Here is a 17962-nt window from a genome sequence, read left to right as displayed (position 1 = left end):
TATATACGAATAAATAGATTATAATAATAATAATGACGTAGATAAACACAGACTATATATAAACAAATAATATATATGTATAAAAGGTATATATATATATATATATATATATATATATATATATATATATATATATATATAAACAGACGAACTGATAAATGGAGACGTAAAGATAGATCGATAAATAGAAAATAACGGCGAATAGATAAATCGATAGAGAAAGATATATCTAGTAATAATTATAGTAATTTTTTTTTCTTTTTTTTTTTTATGTAGAATAGCAGAGAGAATTCGAAGAGACAGTTAAACGGACAGATGAATCTAATAAAAGAAAAGATACAAACAAATGTGTTATAACAGGCTATAATAAAAATACGTCAGCTTTAAAGAAATAAATAGACTATGAGAGATATAAACGAACTAAAATTCGAAGAGACAAGTTGAAAAATAGAAAATGACATATAGATGGACAAAATTATACAATGATAATCATATATAAATAATAACAAAATAATATATAAACATAAACTATAGTACTAATGATTAATGATAAATGTTTTTTTTTCTTTCTTTTTTTTTTTTCTTTTTTTTTCTCTCTTTTTTTTCCTTTTTTTTTTCGAAATAAACCGAAGTAAAGAAATGGCAAATCAATAAAAATGAAAAAAACAATAATCGAACGGACATATTGTGAAAGAAACGAGAAAGAGATATAAATAAATAAAAATGATTGAAACGAACAGAAACAAAGAAGCAATGGTCATACTTTATCTCGATAATTCTCAATAATAAATTATTTCTATTTCTATATTAGCCAATCCGCGAATACCTTATTGTCAACTTGGAATAATTGATCACATGGTATATATATATATATATATATATAGATCTCTTTATATCAGATATCAGAATCAAGACGACTCCCTTAGGAGTGCTTCGTCTTCCTCTAGAAACTGTGTCCTTGGAAGAATCCGATGGACGCTCCTTTTGCGGACAGAAGAAGTATAGCTTGGAACGACAAGAAATACTGGTTTCTCCTTAAACGTTTTAACGAATGTGGGAGCAAGATTTTGTCCTGATCGTTTAGTTGTTCTCTTTGTCCTTATAACTCTTTATATATTTCTAAATATTTATGTATATCGTGGAACAATCTCAAAGTTCATTTTCTTTTTTTTTTTTCTTTTTTTTTTTCTTTTTTTTTTTTCTTTTTTTTTTTCTTTTCTTCTTTTTCTTTTTTGCGTCTTTTCATCGTTCATTTTTTGTTACAGGTTACGAGGGAACACCGCACAACGTTCTTGATCGTCAACGTCGTGAAACAAAGAGATTATCAAGGGTAAGAAAAATGATTGATACGCGTTGTTATGTACAATTGATAAATAAAAAAAAAGAGAGAGAGAGAGAGAGAGAGTTAAATTTGGAGTATTTAACAATAATGTTGTAATTATTAATCGTTAATTATTATTAATCATATTTTACAGCATAAAAGGGCAACCGAATCTATCAGAGGTCCTTACAATGCTAATAGACAATCACGTTATGTCGAGCTTGTTTTAGTCATTGACAAGAAAGGATATATAGCACTTGATGAGAATTTGGATAAGGTTCATCATCATTGTAAAAATATCGCCAATATCGTTAATGCCGTTAGTATATTTAATCGTAATAATTATAATTATCAAATACATTGCTAATGAATAACGATATATATATATTAATTAGATATCAGTTAGATATTAAATGATTTCTTAAAATTAATAATTCTTTAATAAAATGAAATAATACAATTTGATTTTCTCGATTATTTTTATAAACGAAATATTTATCGTTGTTTATCTTGCAATGTTTAAAAAGAACATAAAGAACGAAAAAGTAAAATAAATAAGAGATCCCTCTATTCATTGGGTGAATACTTTTTAAAAATATTTTTTAATTAATATTTAAAATAAATAAATAGTCAGTATTTTCAGTAAAATATTAATAAATATGTTATAAATAATTGTTCAGTATTTTAAATAAGATAATCAATATTTGTAATAAATGTAGACATAATCCAAATGTATAAATCCTGAGATTTAATTATTTATTAATTATTTATTTATTATTTACTTATTTTTTATTATTTAATTATCATAGTATATATACTATAAATATAAATATATATACATATATATATATATATACTATATGAATACTGACCATTTATTTTACAAAATACTTTCTATTAATTAATAAAAATACTGATTAAATAAATAGAAATGAAAATATAATATTTTCTCAGGAATTTATCAAAAGTTTAAGATAATTTGTTATTTTTGTATTATATTATATTATTTTTTTTTCTTTTTTAGCTATTCATGCCACTTAATATATTCGTCGCATTAGTGGGCGTTCAAGTGTGGTCTGAAGCTGACGAAATAGCTCTCTCTCCGAATGGCGACAACACGCTTTCGAATTTCTTACGATATCGCAGAGAAAAATTAGTACATGATATGCCGAACGACAATGCACAATTATTAACGTGAGTATATTATATAGAAGTTTATAGACGTGCTTTATATTTTAATGATGTACATATATATATATGAGTATATTAGCATTTTAAATTATTTAAATGTTATAAAATTAATAATTTTTATTATTTAAATTTTAATTTTTTTTATATTATAATTTAAATGTTTAATTATTATAAAATTGATATATTGTTTCCTTTATATTACTAATTATTAATTATTATTAAATATTTATTTATTTTATAATTTATTTAATTTTATTCTTTAATTAAGTTTATATATATATATATATATATGTATGTGTGTGTGTATATATGATCAAATATATATGATCATAAATTTTACTATAAAATTTTTACGATTTTAGGCGAATACAATTTGAAGGTGGTGTCGTTGGCAAGGCATTAAAGGGGCCGATATGTACTTACGAATTTTCTGGCGGCGTTTCCATGGATCACTCTAATGTAGTAGGCTTGGTAGCCGCCACAGTAGCTCATGAAATGGGACATAACTTTGGCATGGAACACGATACTGCTGATTGTTCATGTCCGGAGGATAAGTAAGTGACGTGTATGCCTATAAAGTTCACACATTTCTGTCATATATATATATACATATGTATATCTATATATACATTGAAACATTAAAATGCATTAAGTTTATTATCGTTCATTTAAGATGTATCATGGCGCCATCAAGTGGATCCTTTGGTCCGTCACATTGGTCAGCTTGTTCCTTGGAACATTTGGCATTAGCATTTGAGCATGGTATGGATTATTGCCTTAGGAATAAGCCTCAAAAACTTTTTGACAGTCCTATTTGCGGTAATGGATTTGTCGAACCTGGTGAACAATGCGATTGCGGTCTTGAAGAGAAATGTGACAATCCTTGCTGCAACGCGACTACTTGTATGCTATATAACAATGCCAGCTGTGCTACTGGAGAATGTTGCGACCTAAAAACATGCCGACCCAAATTGGCTGGTACAAAATGCCGAAGTGCCGAACACGAATGCGATTTGCCGGAGTATTGTACCGGTCAGAGTGAATATTGTCCTGTAGATGTCTTCAAGATGGACGGGGAATCTTGTAGCATGGGAAAGGCTTACTGTTATCAAGGCTCTTGCAGAACTCACAATGACCAATGTAAATTACTTTGGGGTCCCACAGGTGCTTCCTCAGATGCTCAATGTTACGACATGAATAATAAAGGTTCGAAACTTGGAAACTGCGGTTATAACAGGATAGAATCTAGTTACGTAAAATGCAGCGATCAGTAAGTTGAAGCATCATAGACGTTAAAAGTCATAGACGTCAATTTTATATTATGTTTCTGTTTTAAAACATCTCAATTTTATTTACATCAAATTAATTCTAATTTCTCACGTTGTAGAAATTTATTATGCGGAATGTTACATTGCAAACATTTGAACGAAAGATTGGAATTTGGTATGGAATCAGTAGCGATATTAAGTCATTCATTTATCAACAACGGTGGAAAGATAATACCTTGTCGTTCGGCCATTGTTGACTTGGGATTGAATCAAGTTGATCCTGGCTTGGCACCCGATGGCGCTAAATGTGCACCTGAAAAAGTATGACATCAACTTAATTCATAGTTTTATCCATGAATACGTTTTCTTTTGAATTGATATAATTTAAACAATTATTTTAAATAATAATTAACTATATATATATATATATATGTATATATATTTATTTAAGATGTGTGTCAATCAAAAATGTATGCCAATCGCTGACTTAAGAGCGTCGGTATCTGGTGGCAAAGCATGTCCTAATAATTGTAGTGGTAATGGAGTTTGTAATAGTCTTGGTCATTGTCATTGTAATCATGGATTCAGACCACCTGATTGTACTCAACCAGGTGTAGGTGGTTCAGAGGATAGTGGTCCAGCCGAAGATCCAAATGGTGAGCTTTTTTTATTATACATCATAAATGTACATGTAAATGCAATCATTATCATTTAATAGGATATATATATATATATATGTATGTATATATGTGTCGATTAGGGTACATATTATACGTATTATACAGTACATATATGTTTTTCGTTAATTTCAGCGAGAAACGATTTCATAACAGCCATTTACATAATCTTCTTGGGTGTGGTACCGATGTTGGCTCTCTCATCAATTGGAGTTTGGTACGTGAGAAATTCCGGTCAGCATTGGAAAAAGGGTGCATTATCTACGTACGTATTTAGTGTCGACCGTTTAAAACAAAAACGTAAGACGCATGCTTTTGCATCACGCGATATTAGAGTGCCGCAATTGAATTGCACTGCCGGTAAGGAGATCTACGAAAAGGCTATCGGTTTCTTTACGACCAGGCAACGTGATTCTGAGGATTCAAAGAGAATATTCGTTATTACTAATAATTTTCCGTCAAAGGAGAAACTTCAAATAACGAAAACAGATTTAATATCTACGACCAATCCGGATGCCATTAATTGTAGCGATAAAATTGATTTCGACAAGTCGATATCACCTTGTAGAGTTGAGATTGTTAATAGAAAAAATGATTCTACGGTAGATAAACCATTGATAACGATCAATCTGAGAAATAATCCTCAGGAAAAAGAAAGCGTTCCGGTTCGTACGGAAATGGGCTCGAGGATAGCCGAACGTATACAACAATTGCAAAAGAGACAATCGAGGAATGTTAAAAATTTGACGGTAAATACGGATTTGAAGTTTGACAATTTGGATGATAATTCATGCGAAACAATGGCCGACGTCACGCCGAAATCAAGCTCCGTTATGTTGCCCGAAAGAAAAGATAATTTAAAATCGCCAATGCCTTTTTATAATAAAAAACCGCCACCGCCACCAGCACCAGCCCAAAGTCTTAAACCAAAGGTTTAAATGTCAGTTTTTTTCTTTTTTTTTTTTTTCTCTCTCTTTTTTTTCAATCATAAATAATACAAATACATATTATACCCGTATATACGCGATCACATCTTTATAATGACGGCAAAATATCTTTGGATTATGTACGACGTAATGAACTTAAAGGGCTTAAATTTACTTACTATTAAATATATCTATAATAATAATAATAATAATAATAATAATAATAAAAATAATAATAATAATAGTAATAATAATAATAATAATAATAATAATAATAATAATAATATTTAAAAAGGTTTATAATAATTTAAGGCTGTAAAATGAGATTTTGTTTTCGTGCAAAAGATAGCCTTTTTGGTATTCGCTTGTATCTTTTTTATTTTTTTTTTGTCCTCTTTTTGTATTTTGTTCTTTTTTTTTTTTTTTTTTGTTTTTCGTTTTGTTTTCTCCTTGGACTTTGGAAAAGTTTTGCTTTAGTGCAAAAGTCACAGACAATTCTAATCACGGGGCTGTGATCTTCGCATTACAAGACATGGTGATGGTGAATATGCAATTTCTTAATTTATAATAATATACGATGCCAAAATATATTAAATTAATCTTTCATTTAATACTGTATGTATGACCATAATATATCAATAGTTATAATATAATACTATAATACATGCATACATATATATATATATATATATATATACATATATATTTATATAAATATATGTATATATGTATATATATATATATATGTGTGTATATTCAAATTAAGATACACTTAACTATTAAATCGAATGAATTTCATTAAACTGACAAGCAAATATAATCGAACATAATTGGCTGACATATATTCTATATTTATATTGTCACATTTCGATATCAAGTCGATAAAACTTGATTACTAATTTAATCGGATATTATTATTTCAATATACTAAGCGAATTCCTTTCGTATAGATTTCTATTTAATTCTTAAATTTAATGAAATTACGAATCGAAAAAAGAAAAGGAAAAAAAAGAAAAAAGAAAAAAAAGAAAAAGAAATAAAAAGAACATACAATGAGATTAATATTTTTCTTTTGATATAAAATATCAAATAACAGTATTAGAATTAGAGAAGTATTTCATTGATTTCGAAAAAAAAAAAAAATAAAAAAAAAGAAAAAAGAAAGGAAAAAAAAACTGTGGTTCCTAAAATCATAGCGAGAAGAGTTTAGGTGTAATATCGCTCGAGAAAAGAAAAAAGAAAAAGAAAAGGAAAAAAAAAGAAAGAAAGAAAAACGAAATATTGTAATCTCTTTTCTTCTTTTTTTTTTTTTTTTTTTTTTTTTTTGATAATTTTTTTTTTCAATTTTTAAAAAATTTTTTATTTCAATTTTTATTTTTTATATATGCGTTATCATAAAATTTATTGTTATAAGACAACGAAATTACGATCAATAAGTATTATTTATGATCATTATTTTGTTGAAAGTATATTAAATTCCATCGAAAATTTAATAGAATAGATCATTTTTATTAAATTCGATCAAGTTTTCAATGTAATTTATCAACTAGAACAAATATTGACATTATTGTTTTTAAGTATTGCGATAACATTACGTAGGAAGCATGCGTGAATATTTTATGTGACCGCATGAGCATGTATGAATCTCTCTATCTCTCTCTAAGTAGCTTTGCATATTACATGATGATTTAACATATCACATATATATATATATATAATAAGACTTGAGAGAAGCGCTAAAAAAAAAAAAAAAACTATCAAATATAAAATAAGTGTCTCTTGAAATATTATCTATATAGGTTAATCGCGTTTTTAATCGCTATATATATATATATTATATATCCCTTTTCGAAAATATATATATAAATGAACATATATATATTTTATTGGATTGTAATATTAGAAAATTTTAATCTTGAAAAATTCATTTAATAATCGTTAATAATCGATCGAAGAAAAAGAAAGAAAATGAGGAATAGGAGAGAAGATCTAGATTATATATATATATAGATCTAGATCGATCTCGATCATGATCATTATCGTGAAAATATATGTAAACCATCATACTCGTGCCTTAAGTAATCTCTTTAATAAATCGATAAAAATGTTATTTTGTGGAAATTCATTTAAAATATGTACGAATTAAAATTATTAATAAAATTTTTCGTACTTTGTCCGAATACACAGAGATGACACATGTTTGTTTGTAAGACTTTGATGTTTAGAAGAAAAGAAAAGAAAAGAATAAGAATAAGAATAAGAATAAGAAAAGAAAAGAAAAGTAAAAAGAAAAGAAAATTTTATGGTTTCCTTCTTCCAACCGCTTGCCATTAACACTCTAATCTCTTACTAACATTTTCCTGCATATAGTTGTTATTAGTCGATCGTCGCATGCGAAAGAGAAATGAAATAGAAGCGATATATTCTCTTTTAACGAGGAAGAAGTTGCTTGATATCTTGTGCACACCTTTATTTGACTTTGGTTTTGCATGCTTTTTTTTTTACCTTGGCATTATAGTGTTCGTCCGTGACGTCCATAATTATTCATGAGACAAATGATCAAACAATCTCTCTGACGAGTTGTTTATTCTTCTTTTTCCTTTTTTTTTTTTTTTTATTTATTTATTTTTTTTTTTTTTTTATTCTTTTATTTATTTATTTATTTTTTTTTTGTTCCATCGAAAGTATCCTTAACGATTTTAAAAAATAATTTTCGATGTAAAAAAGAAATTGATAATATAACAATGTATACGTACGTTATTATCACGCGTCAGAAGTAATAAAAAATGATTTTTTAATTGGAAAAAAAAAAAAAATGTGGGACGATCTAATGATAAAACGAATATTTCGTCCGGTATTACTACGCTTGGTATCCCAATATTCCTACGCTTATAAATTTGCTTACGATTTCAGGAACAATCGGTGCCACAATGGAATGTCGATAAAAACGATCGACCGTTCTAGTCCTATGCCACGTAACATCGAAACGATCGACTGCGGTCTCACTCAGGATCCAGCATGCGCTAGTCTCCTGCCTAAAACGGAGGTCGATGCGCGTTACAACAACAACTTCTTTGGCCAATTTAAAGGGTTCACGATAACGCCAATACAAAATCATTCGAAATTGTCTGAACCAACGAAATCAGCACCGCCACCGCCTAGCGTTCCTACTGTAGCGATAAAGACGAATATAAAGGGAAATCAGAAAACTAATACGATAAGAAATCAATCGTCGGTCGAGGCTACGGAAAATTTTGAGGATAATAATAGTAATGCACCAAAATTGCCACCAATGAATCCAGGCTCTACCGCTCGTCCATTGATAAGTAGTCCGGTATTGGCAGCTACAACTTGTACATCCGTTGAACTTGTACCGTCTAAGATGCCAACAAGAGCGGCTCCTGAAATACCAACTAGAACTGCACCCCCACCGCCTGTTTTATTTTCTATTCCTAAACCACAAAGACCGAACAGTACTCCTTTGACAAATTTGATTGTCGAGGCAGAACAAAAAAAAGTAGAAAAGGGTAGTACGTTGAACAGATTGGCGTCTATGTTAAGATCAACTTCCAGCGTTACTAGATCGAATTCACAGTCATCTCAGAAGGATGAAAAAAGTATAAATTCCTTGCCAAGAAATCAGCATCTCAAGGCGAATAAGGTAATGGATAAAGAGATATTGAGAAACTTGGAGATATCAAATCCGATACCGCAAAAGGAAATTGAAATACCAACGCCCGTTATTCCTGTAGTATCGATAAATGAGACGGAAAAGAAGAACGTTGTAATGCGAGCACAATCAATGAGAGACGCTAAAGTTACATCCAGACCGGCGATACATACGTTTGGTTCTATGCGTCAAGCTGCCGCACCTATCGTTAAAAGACCAATCAGTATACCGGCAAGTATCAGACCAACCTCACCTCCTCCTGGGCCACCTACTGCCGTTGTTACTTCCGATAAAGAAACTTGTAACGACATTAAGATACCTGGTTTACCTGGTTATCAAAATCCACCTGTTAAAACTCAGCAACAAGTGGAACCTGCGAAATCACTCGAGGACGTTTATGATGATTGCATGAATTTAGTATCCGCGCCGTCACTTACAAAGATAATGGAGGAATCACCGTCGAACGATAATATTTATGCAGTTATCGAAGAGTCCATCCCGGAGAAGACAAAAAAGAATGTCGAAGTACGTAAGAACGATACGGAAAATGAATACAAGTCACCTAAACGCGTTGAACCTACGACCAATCTAACGAATACCGGTTTGGAATCGATGGGCCTTTTATCCGAGATAGTATCGGAAATCTCAAATAGAAATTTCGATTCGATATATTCGACGTCAACGTTGGCACGAAAGAAAAAGGAAAAGGACGATATTGTCAAAGTAAACGATAATTTAGGATCGAACAGTTCTCTCGGTGGTTATATGAATTCCTCAAATCATTACAAATCACCTGGTAGCGTATATTCTAATTCACCATCTGGAAAATTTAATTCGTCGAGTTCTACGACAAGTTCTGGTTATTTAAATCCTTGTGCATTGAACGTACCGCAATCGGTCAAGGAACGTTTAACGAAGGATACATCGAATGAGAAAAAAACCAACGAGATTTCACCGTTGTTAACAGCCAGCAATAGTACTCGTAACTGTAACGTTAACGAAGAAATGTCGAAGGAACTTGGTATGAGTACGATAGAAAAATCATTCGTTACAACGGGCGATCGTTCGAGTTCTATAATATCGGCTAACCCTAGAGTGATCGAAAAGAAGGAGGAAGGTAAAGGTGTTGTTCTAGGTAATAAACCATTGCAATTGAGTAGAACTAAAACGCCACCGGGTCTTAACAAAGCCCAATCCTCTACGAGAACTAACAAACATAATAATTCTGAAATAATTTCTACTAAATCGTCCAATCAATTGTCACCCGATGGTACCACCAATAATATCGTCAAACATAATTTAGAAAAAACTACGAAGAACAGACACGTGCCAATACAAAGTAAAATCAATGGAAATATTAATAAGCATCAGAACAATATAATAGATAATAAATTAGATTCGACTAATACGAGTATTGTTAACGCGTCATCTGTTAAAAGTGTGCCTTTTAATACAAATAAGGATGATACAGGAAAATTAAATAGTCCGGATTTGGTATCGAGCTGTTCGAATTCGAATCAGAATGGTACGAAATCGCCGGACGTTTTAGGTAATAATCCAAAATTAATATTAGCATCTAAAACGGCAATACAAAAGTCATCGACGTTTTCGAGAAATACGAAAGCACCAGCGATGCCGATGAAACCTTTGAGCATAGTATCGAAGGCTGCCAGCTTAACGGAGAAGAAAAAGTCTCCGTCGGGCAACGTTAATGTTATTAAATCATTTTCATCGACAGGATCAAGAGATAATAATTCGAAAATGTTACCAACCAATGTCAGTGCAACAACAACCATTACAAATACGACAACCACTACGACTGTTACAACTGCGAAACATAATTCGCAAAAGGATACAAAGACTATAACGGATTCGACGATTAATCCTGTTCAAAGAGCTGCCAATAGCAAATCGAACGTAGCATCGTTACAACAAAAATTTGAAGCTAATAAAAACAGTAATTCTACTAGAGTTTTATCTAATGTTAATAATAAAAAAACACTTGGCAAAATATCCGACGGTTTGGCTACGAAGAAATAATTTTCATTAATAAATAATTATAAACATTGAGATCGTCGGATTTTTAAACGACGAAGATATAACAACTTCTATTTCTACTACTACTACTACTACTACTACTTCTTCTTCTTCTTCTTATTTTTGTTTTTAAAATTCTAGTCTATCAAATCGATTAATTGACGATCTAACGAAACTTATGCGTACGATAATTATGGAAGATTGTTTCTATTCTGATCTATGTATACGTACATACATACAGACGTACAGACGTACGAACGTACATTGTGTATGTATGTGTGTGTGTGTGTATACATATATATATATATATGTACACATATATATAACTGCACATTGCAAAAGAGTACAAGAAATGATTTTGTTCCGAAGCTCAAAACGATTACATGCTCGACGAACAAAAGCGTTATATTTTAGCATGAAGGCGTTCGATTTGAACGCATCTTCCTAAGTGAAGATAGAAATATGATATATATATATATATATATATATATATATATATATATATATTAAAAATTGTAAATAATAGGATACGGTAAAAATTCTAATATTTTTTGTAGAAATTATTGCCATAAAGTTCGAGTGTATATAATGCCAGTAATTATTATAAAGCAGTAATCGATGATTACTTTCATGAGAATGCGAAGGATCCATTAATTGTTGATTAATTAATTGATCAATTGATTAATTAATTAATAAGAAAACAAAAAAAGGAAAAAAAGAAAAAAAACTGAAAAGATCGATTTCTCTTTGAAATTGATTATGCATATATATATATATATTTTCTGCGTTCCTGGGATCGTGTATTATGATGCTTCTATAAAGTCCTGCGATTGAAACGAACTAACGAACAAACAAACAAACAAACAAACAAACAAACAAACAAAGGAACAAAAATAAAGTAAAGGCGAACAAAAATAAATTAAGGCAAAAAATAAAATACTACAACAACACGAGGACGAAACAAGGGAAATCATTTTGAATCATTCAAACGTGAAATTATTCAATTCTGTGATATATGTATAAAGAAAGTTATGTATTAGTCCCTTAACACAAAAAAAAAAAAGAAAAGAAAAAAAAGAGAGATAAAATCATCGGCGACGATGACCGATTTGAAAGAAAAAGAAAAAAAAAAAAAGCAAAAAAAAAACAAAAAAAAAAGCAAAAAAAATCTTAATGTAAACAGATGGACGTAAATTCTACTCCAAATACTTTAGATTTTCAAAATAATAGTACGTAACAAACAAAATGGAAAAACACAAGAAAAAATATATTGTTATTCGTACAATTATTTTTTATTTGTTGTAATAGATCATGATGTTTTGGTTTTACATACATACATATAAGAAAACTAAGGGACTATGATAATGAAAAAGAAAAGAAAAGAAAAGAAAAGAAAAGAAAAGAAAAGAAGAAAAAAAAGAGAAAGAAAAAAGAAAACACTGTCCTAGGTCGTTAGGAGAAAGTTAAATTAAAAAGAAAAAAAAAAAAAAAGAAAAAAAAAACAAAGAAAAAAATGACTAAACTTATCATTTTCTATCTTAATGAATATATATTTAGTTATAATATAATGTGTCGAAAGAATGAACTTGTACAATACATATACTAGAATCGGTAATTATTTTTAGTAGCTAATAAATATTTGTATATGTTTGACAGGTTTATTTGAACGAAACACGCCGTTTATGTTTTTTATTTTTTCTTTTTTTATTTATATATATTTTTCCGTTTTTATTCCTTTTTTTTTATATTTTTTTTTTTTAATTTTTTTCCCCCCTCCCGAAAAAAAGGGAATGCACGTAGTCATGACAATGTGTAAATGCAATTGTTAAAAAAAAAAAAAAAAAAAAAAAAAAAAAAAAGAAAAGAAAAGAAGAACCAAACGAATCAAGAGAATTGATAAATATCATCCATTTGAATAAATTTATATTTAATATTACATACATGACCATTCTTTTTTTTTTTCTTTCTTTTTTCTTTTCTTTTATCGTTTTATAAAAAAGAAAATCATCTTACGGACTGATTGTCAAACGTTGTTGTCACTTCTTCAAATTACATTACATAATTGCACTTGTGCCTAGAATTTTTAAAGATTACATATTAGATGGCTTCTTTATTCTTTTTCTTTTTTTCTTTTTCTTTTTTTTCTTTTTTTTTTTTCTTGAAAAAAAAAAAGAAAAGAAAAAAGATCTTTGTATGCCTGTAACGTTGTTGTCCTTGTCGCCAAAAAGAGGAAAAAGGAAAAAAAAAGGAAAAAAAGAAAAAAAAATAGGAAAAAGAAAAACTGAACAAAACAAAAAAAAAAAACAAAAAATAAAAAAAGAAGAAAGGTCAAAGCGAAGAAATAATTTTTTGCTTCGATTAAATTACGTGCAACGTAATATAATTGTGTAACGACGAAAAGATATATTTATTCGACTGATTCATGTAAATATGTTGATAAGAATACGTAAAAAAATAAGCAACATTTTGTACTATGTACCTTTGTGCTTGATGTGCGTTGTAACTTTAAGTTACGGTCATCCCGTATACCTGCGATTTAAGCATATGATGCATCGGGCAATGTGTGTTTTATATTTGGAAAAATGCGATCAATTGCAATGTCTACTTTAGCTAAGATTTTATCGAACGGATATATAAATATATATGTATATATATATATATATATATATATATATATATATATATACATATATATTTATTTATGCATTTAACATTAGAAAAGAAATGATTTAAGTCTGATCTTTTGTATAGAATTCATATTTTTTTTTTCTTTTCTCTCTAATGACTTTCAAATGTATCATTTTAAATATTAATCGCCATATTACTTAATTGTTAGTTACGCGAACACGCACTGTTCCTACAAATTCATATATTTCACGCATCCTTTTTGCACCTTAATTTTGATATATATATATATATATATATATATATATATATATATATATATATATATCAAAATAATACATGTATATATATGTATATGTATATATATATATAAATGTGTATCTATATTATATATATACGTATATATATATGTATGTATATGTATATATATATGTGTATATATATGTATGTATATATATATACATGTATAAATTTTCATTATAATTATATATATACATTATCATTGCTTCCGCTTGTTTCGAATTAAAATTAATATTAATTTTGTACGCAGCTATTTTTACAAGGACAATCACATGCTCGAATTTATTTCGATGAAAAGGAAAAAGAAAAAAGAAAAAAAAAGAAAAAAAAAAGAGAAAAAAAAAGAAGAGAAAGAAAGAAAAAATAAGGCAGACCTTGAAATATATTTCAGCGTTATTTATTAAGTTGTTAAAATGCAAAATGAAATAATGTAAATAACGATAATATACATTATAACTGTGTAAGAGGATTAATTTAAATGTTAAACTTAAACGTCATATTAATTAAGTTGCTATCAGTGTCACGTCAACGTATAAATTAGGGAATTCTTATTTTTTAATTGGAAATTACGAATTAATAATAATTTACATCACGTGCATTTGACATAGTTGATATATGTCGAAAGTCCAACTTTCTTAATTATAGAAGTTATTGAAGGAGAGATAAGATTTTTGAATTCTTACGACATGTCATAAATTAGAGCTAATTCAAAATCTAAGATATTAATAATCGATTATCATTCAAACTTTTCATGATCAATGATTTCATAATTTTTCCTTTTAATATTTCATCATCGTATTTATACAATATTATAATGACGTAATCACAACAAGCGTTAGCATCATCGTCGTCTGGCTTGTATGTATATTTAATACCAAAGATACATAGCTCCTACATATTATTACATTACACGGTTCAGTAAGGACTACAGCAATTACCTAATAATCATTTAAAAACAACGTGTACATTTCTTAAGTGACAGTTATGTTATAATAAATTCTTTATTCTAAGAATGTATTTAAAAAGATATATTTATACTAACCTCAAACGAATATTAGAATATTTTTTATATTACATTATGCAGTAACATAGAAAAGGGTAAGTATAAATCTATTAATAATAATTTGATTAAATTAAAAAGATTTAAATATTGTAACAATTATATAAAATGTCATTTAAGAGAATTAACATTAATTATACTTTTTCATAATATATATATATATATACATTCATATTTCGCGCGTCATTTTGCGCGCATGCGCAGAAAGTGACAATTGTATAGATACCTTAAAACGTAAATGTCTTCCCACACAGAGTACTGTTTACTTGATCATTTAATTGTCGGATCAGTGAGAACAAAAGGGTTAGGATGTATAAAACTCTGATATGATTGATTAAAGATTATAAAAAATGTTGACAAAATGGTTACCCAATTTTATTTTGGCGGTTGCCGTCAGATTTTTATTGATGAATTCTGAATATCAAAAAGTCATTAGCGAACGTGTAGAAGTGTCAACAGCATTGAATTCTTGGAAAAGAGGTTGATTTAAAGTTATTACTATTACGTATTCATATTTTTTTCTTTTTTTTTTCTTTCTTTTTTTTTTATATTTATCAAACTTCTGTAAATCTATCAATATTTTTAAGCTAGATAAATTAGTTATAAAATTGTCTTATTTCTTTTAACCTTATAATTGATAAATTCTTTTTTTATTTTTTTTTTTTAGTCACCGAAGGAGTTTATCTACACAATTTTGGTATAGATCCTTACTCGGGTGATTTATTCCATGAAACTCCTATATGTCTATATGTGTTTGATATTATACAACGATATTTCCCATGGTGGGCATTCTGTCTCCTATTTGTAGTCGCTGATTTAATAACATCATTGTGCCTTGCTTATGTAGGTAATAGTTATGCCAATAGTCAGGTAAGTGTATATAAAATTATTTAAAATATATATACTTTTAAATTTATTTAGGTTAATTATAATTGATAATAATTTATCCAATTCATTTTTATTGCAGTGTTCAAAGAAAGAAAATAAAAAAGAAGATGTATCACAAGAAAAAGTTAATGGTACTTTTACAGAAACTGATTCAGCATTGTACGTTTTAATGGCCTATTTATTCAATCCATATATAATACTAAATTGTGTTGGATTCACAACTACAGTATTTAGTAATTTATTGCATTCTATAGCATTAGTAGCTATGATACGACATTCAATTTTTTGGAGTTGTATTTCTATAGCTTTATTAACATTGCAAAATCTTTATCCTATATCGCTCTTAGTACCAATTGCTATTTACATATGTAATGATAAATCAGAGAAAAATGTAAAATCTACAATTATCATTATTATTATTACATTTCTTTCTATGTTCACATTATTACTTGGTATTTGTTATTACATTATGGGCAGTTGGTCTTTCATTTGGAATATTTTTGGATTTATTTTATTGGTACCAGATTTACGTCCAAACATTGGACTCTATTGGTACTTCCTTACAGAAATGTTTGAACATTTCAGATCACTTTTCATAGCTTCATTTCAAATTAATGTTAGTTTGTTGTACATAGTACCATTAGCTTTAAGATTACGACGTGAGCCAGTATTATTGGCATTCTCCTATTTAGCCATAATGACTATATTTAAGTCATATCCATGTGTAGGAGATGTCGGATTTTATGTATCATTGTTACCATTTTGGATGCATTTGTTTCAACGTAAGTTATAAAATTTTTTAAACTTTTTAATTCCTATGTATTGCTAATGATTCAATGACTTTTTCATTATAGATATGCAACAAGGATTTGTAATTGGTTGTTTTATATTGGTTTGTACTGGTTTTGCGCCAATCGTTTGGCATCAATGGATATATGCCAGATCAGCTAATGCAAATTTTTATTTTGGCGTTACATTGGCATTTGCCGTAGCACAAATATTTCTTTTAACAGACATTCTTTTTGCAAGCGTTAAATATGAATTTGCATCGCGACACAATATTAATAAAGATATCAGTGGAAGTAAAGCTAAATTACTTTTAGAGTGAGTTCAATGTTTTACATGTTAAATATAAATAATATTTTACATTATCACAAAATTGATTATGGCCAAAATGCATTGTTTTATAAATAAATTATTAAGAAAACAATGTTCAATAATTAATACATTTTTCATTTCTTTTCATATTCATTTCATATTAATCTTATAATAATTACTTATATTTGTAATAATGAATTAATTTCGAATATATATGTATATTTTTTTTCTTTCTTTTTTTGTTTTTCCTCCAACAATATCTACAACGATAATTTATCGCAAATATTGAAGAACGATTTGTCACTTTTCATTTACTTACAAATTTTATGTCCTTTCGTCTATCAATTTTTACTTTTATACGATAATTTTTCTAATAAATATCAAAACTCTCGTTAATATCAATTAAACAATAATAAAATATGACAAAGGTATATAATACAGAATTTAAGGAAGCATTAAAAGAAATCGCACAAAGAGTAGCGTACTTCAATTCACCTCACGGTAACCTCAAATAAAATTTTTAATAATTATTATATTATAAAAATAGAAAGAAATAAACAATTATGTCATTCCTTAAAAATTCAAAATCTAAAATAGGAGAAATTTAGAAGATCGTTTAGAAAACAAAAAAAAAAGATAATATCTATGCAATGTAATTCGGTATATTTTATCAAAAAAAAAAAAGAAAAAAAAAAGTAGAATTAAAAAAAAAATAGATAAATAAAAGAAAAATAATACAACAGATCGTGTTAGGATCGTCGAATGGAGTCGTCGACTCGCCGGAATTTCAGATGAAACTGACGAAGGAATTAAAAATCGTAACGATTATGTACAATTATTGAAGATAATGACGCGGGGTGGTCGTTTGCATGGGATTTTTCTTGATCCACCACCTGATACA

The 17962-nt window shown here is 28.2% G+C and overlaps 2 protein-coding genes across 3 annotated transcripts in view; both read left to right on the top strand.

The window, feature by feature from the left end:
- Positions 1–13613, top strand: part of Meltrin (disintegrin and metalloproteinase domain-containing protein meltrin) — a 77582-nt gene extending 63969 nt beyond the window's left edge. Inside the window, exons 5-13 of the mRNA XM_035867155.2 lie at positions 1266–1330; positions 1476–1640; positions 2346–2515; positions 2875–3066; positions 3186–3782; positions 3900–4101; positions 4232–4436; positions 4593–4722; positions 8297–13613. Coding sequence (XP_035723048.2) covers positions 1266–1330; positions 1476–1640; positions 2346–2515; positions 2875–3066; positions 3186–3782; positions 3900–4101; positions 4232–4436; positions 4593–4722; positions 8297–11093 — 4523 coding nt within the window. The 3' untranslated portion in view covers positions 11094–13613. The remainder of the gene's footprint in view (positions 1–1265; positions 1331–1475; positions 1641–2345; positions 2516–2874; positions 3067–3185; positions 3783–3899; positions 4102–4231; positions 4437–4592; positions 4723–8296) is intronic.
- A 638-nt stretch (positions 13614–14251) lies between these two features.
- PIG-U (phosphatidylinositol glycan anchor biosynthesis class U) lies at positions 14252–17173 on the top strand. 2 transcript variants are annotated; one of them, XM_035867366.2, is made up of 5 exons: positions 14252–15113; positions 15330–15555; positions 15743–15945; positions 16043–16745; positions 16818–17173. In XM_035867366.2, exons 2-5 carry the CDS (start codon positions 15426–15428, stop codon positions 17069–17071), a joined length of 1290 nt encoding a protein of 429 aa, XP_035723259.1. In that variant the 5' UTR covers positions 14252–15113; positions 15330–15425; the 3' UTR covers positions 17072–17173. The 2 variants fall into 2 exon arrangements, with proteins under 2 accessions (XP_035723259.1, XP_035723258.1); XM_035867365.2 differs by lacking the exon at positions 14252–15113 and having other exon boundaries at positions 15293–15555.
- Positions 17174–17962: the final 789 nt, after the last annotated feature.

This window comes from Vespa mandarinia, chromosome 16, assembly GCF_050613455.1.
Source record: "Vespa mandarinia isolate Hongniang chromosome 16, ASM5061345v1, whole genome shotgun sequence".
Lineage (NCBI taxonomy): Eukaryota > Metazoa > Arthropoda > Insecta > Hymenoptera > Vespidae > Vespa > Vespa mandarinia.
Note: the sequence above shows the minus strand (reverse complement) of the source record. Positions and strands in the feature narration are given on the sequence as shown.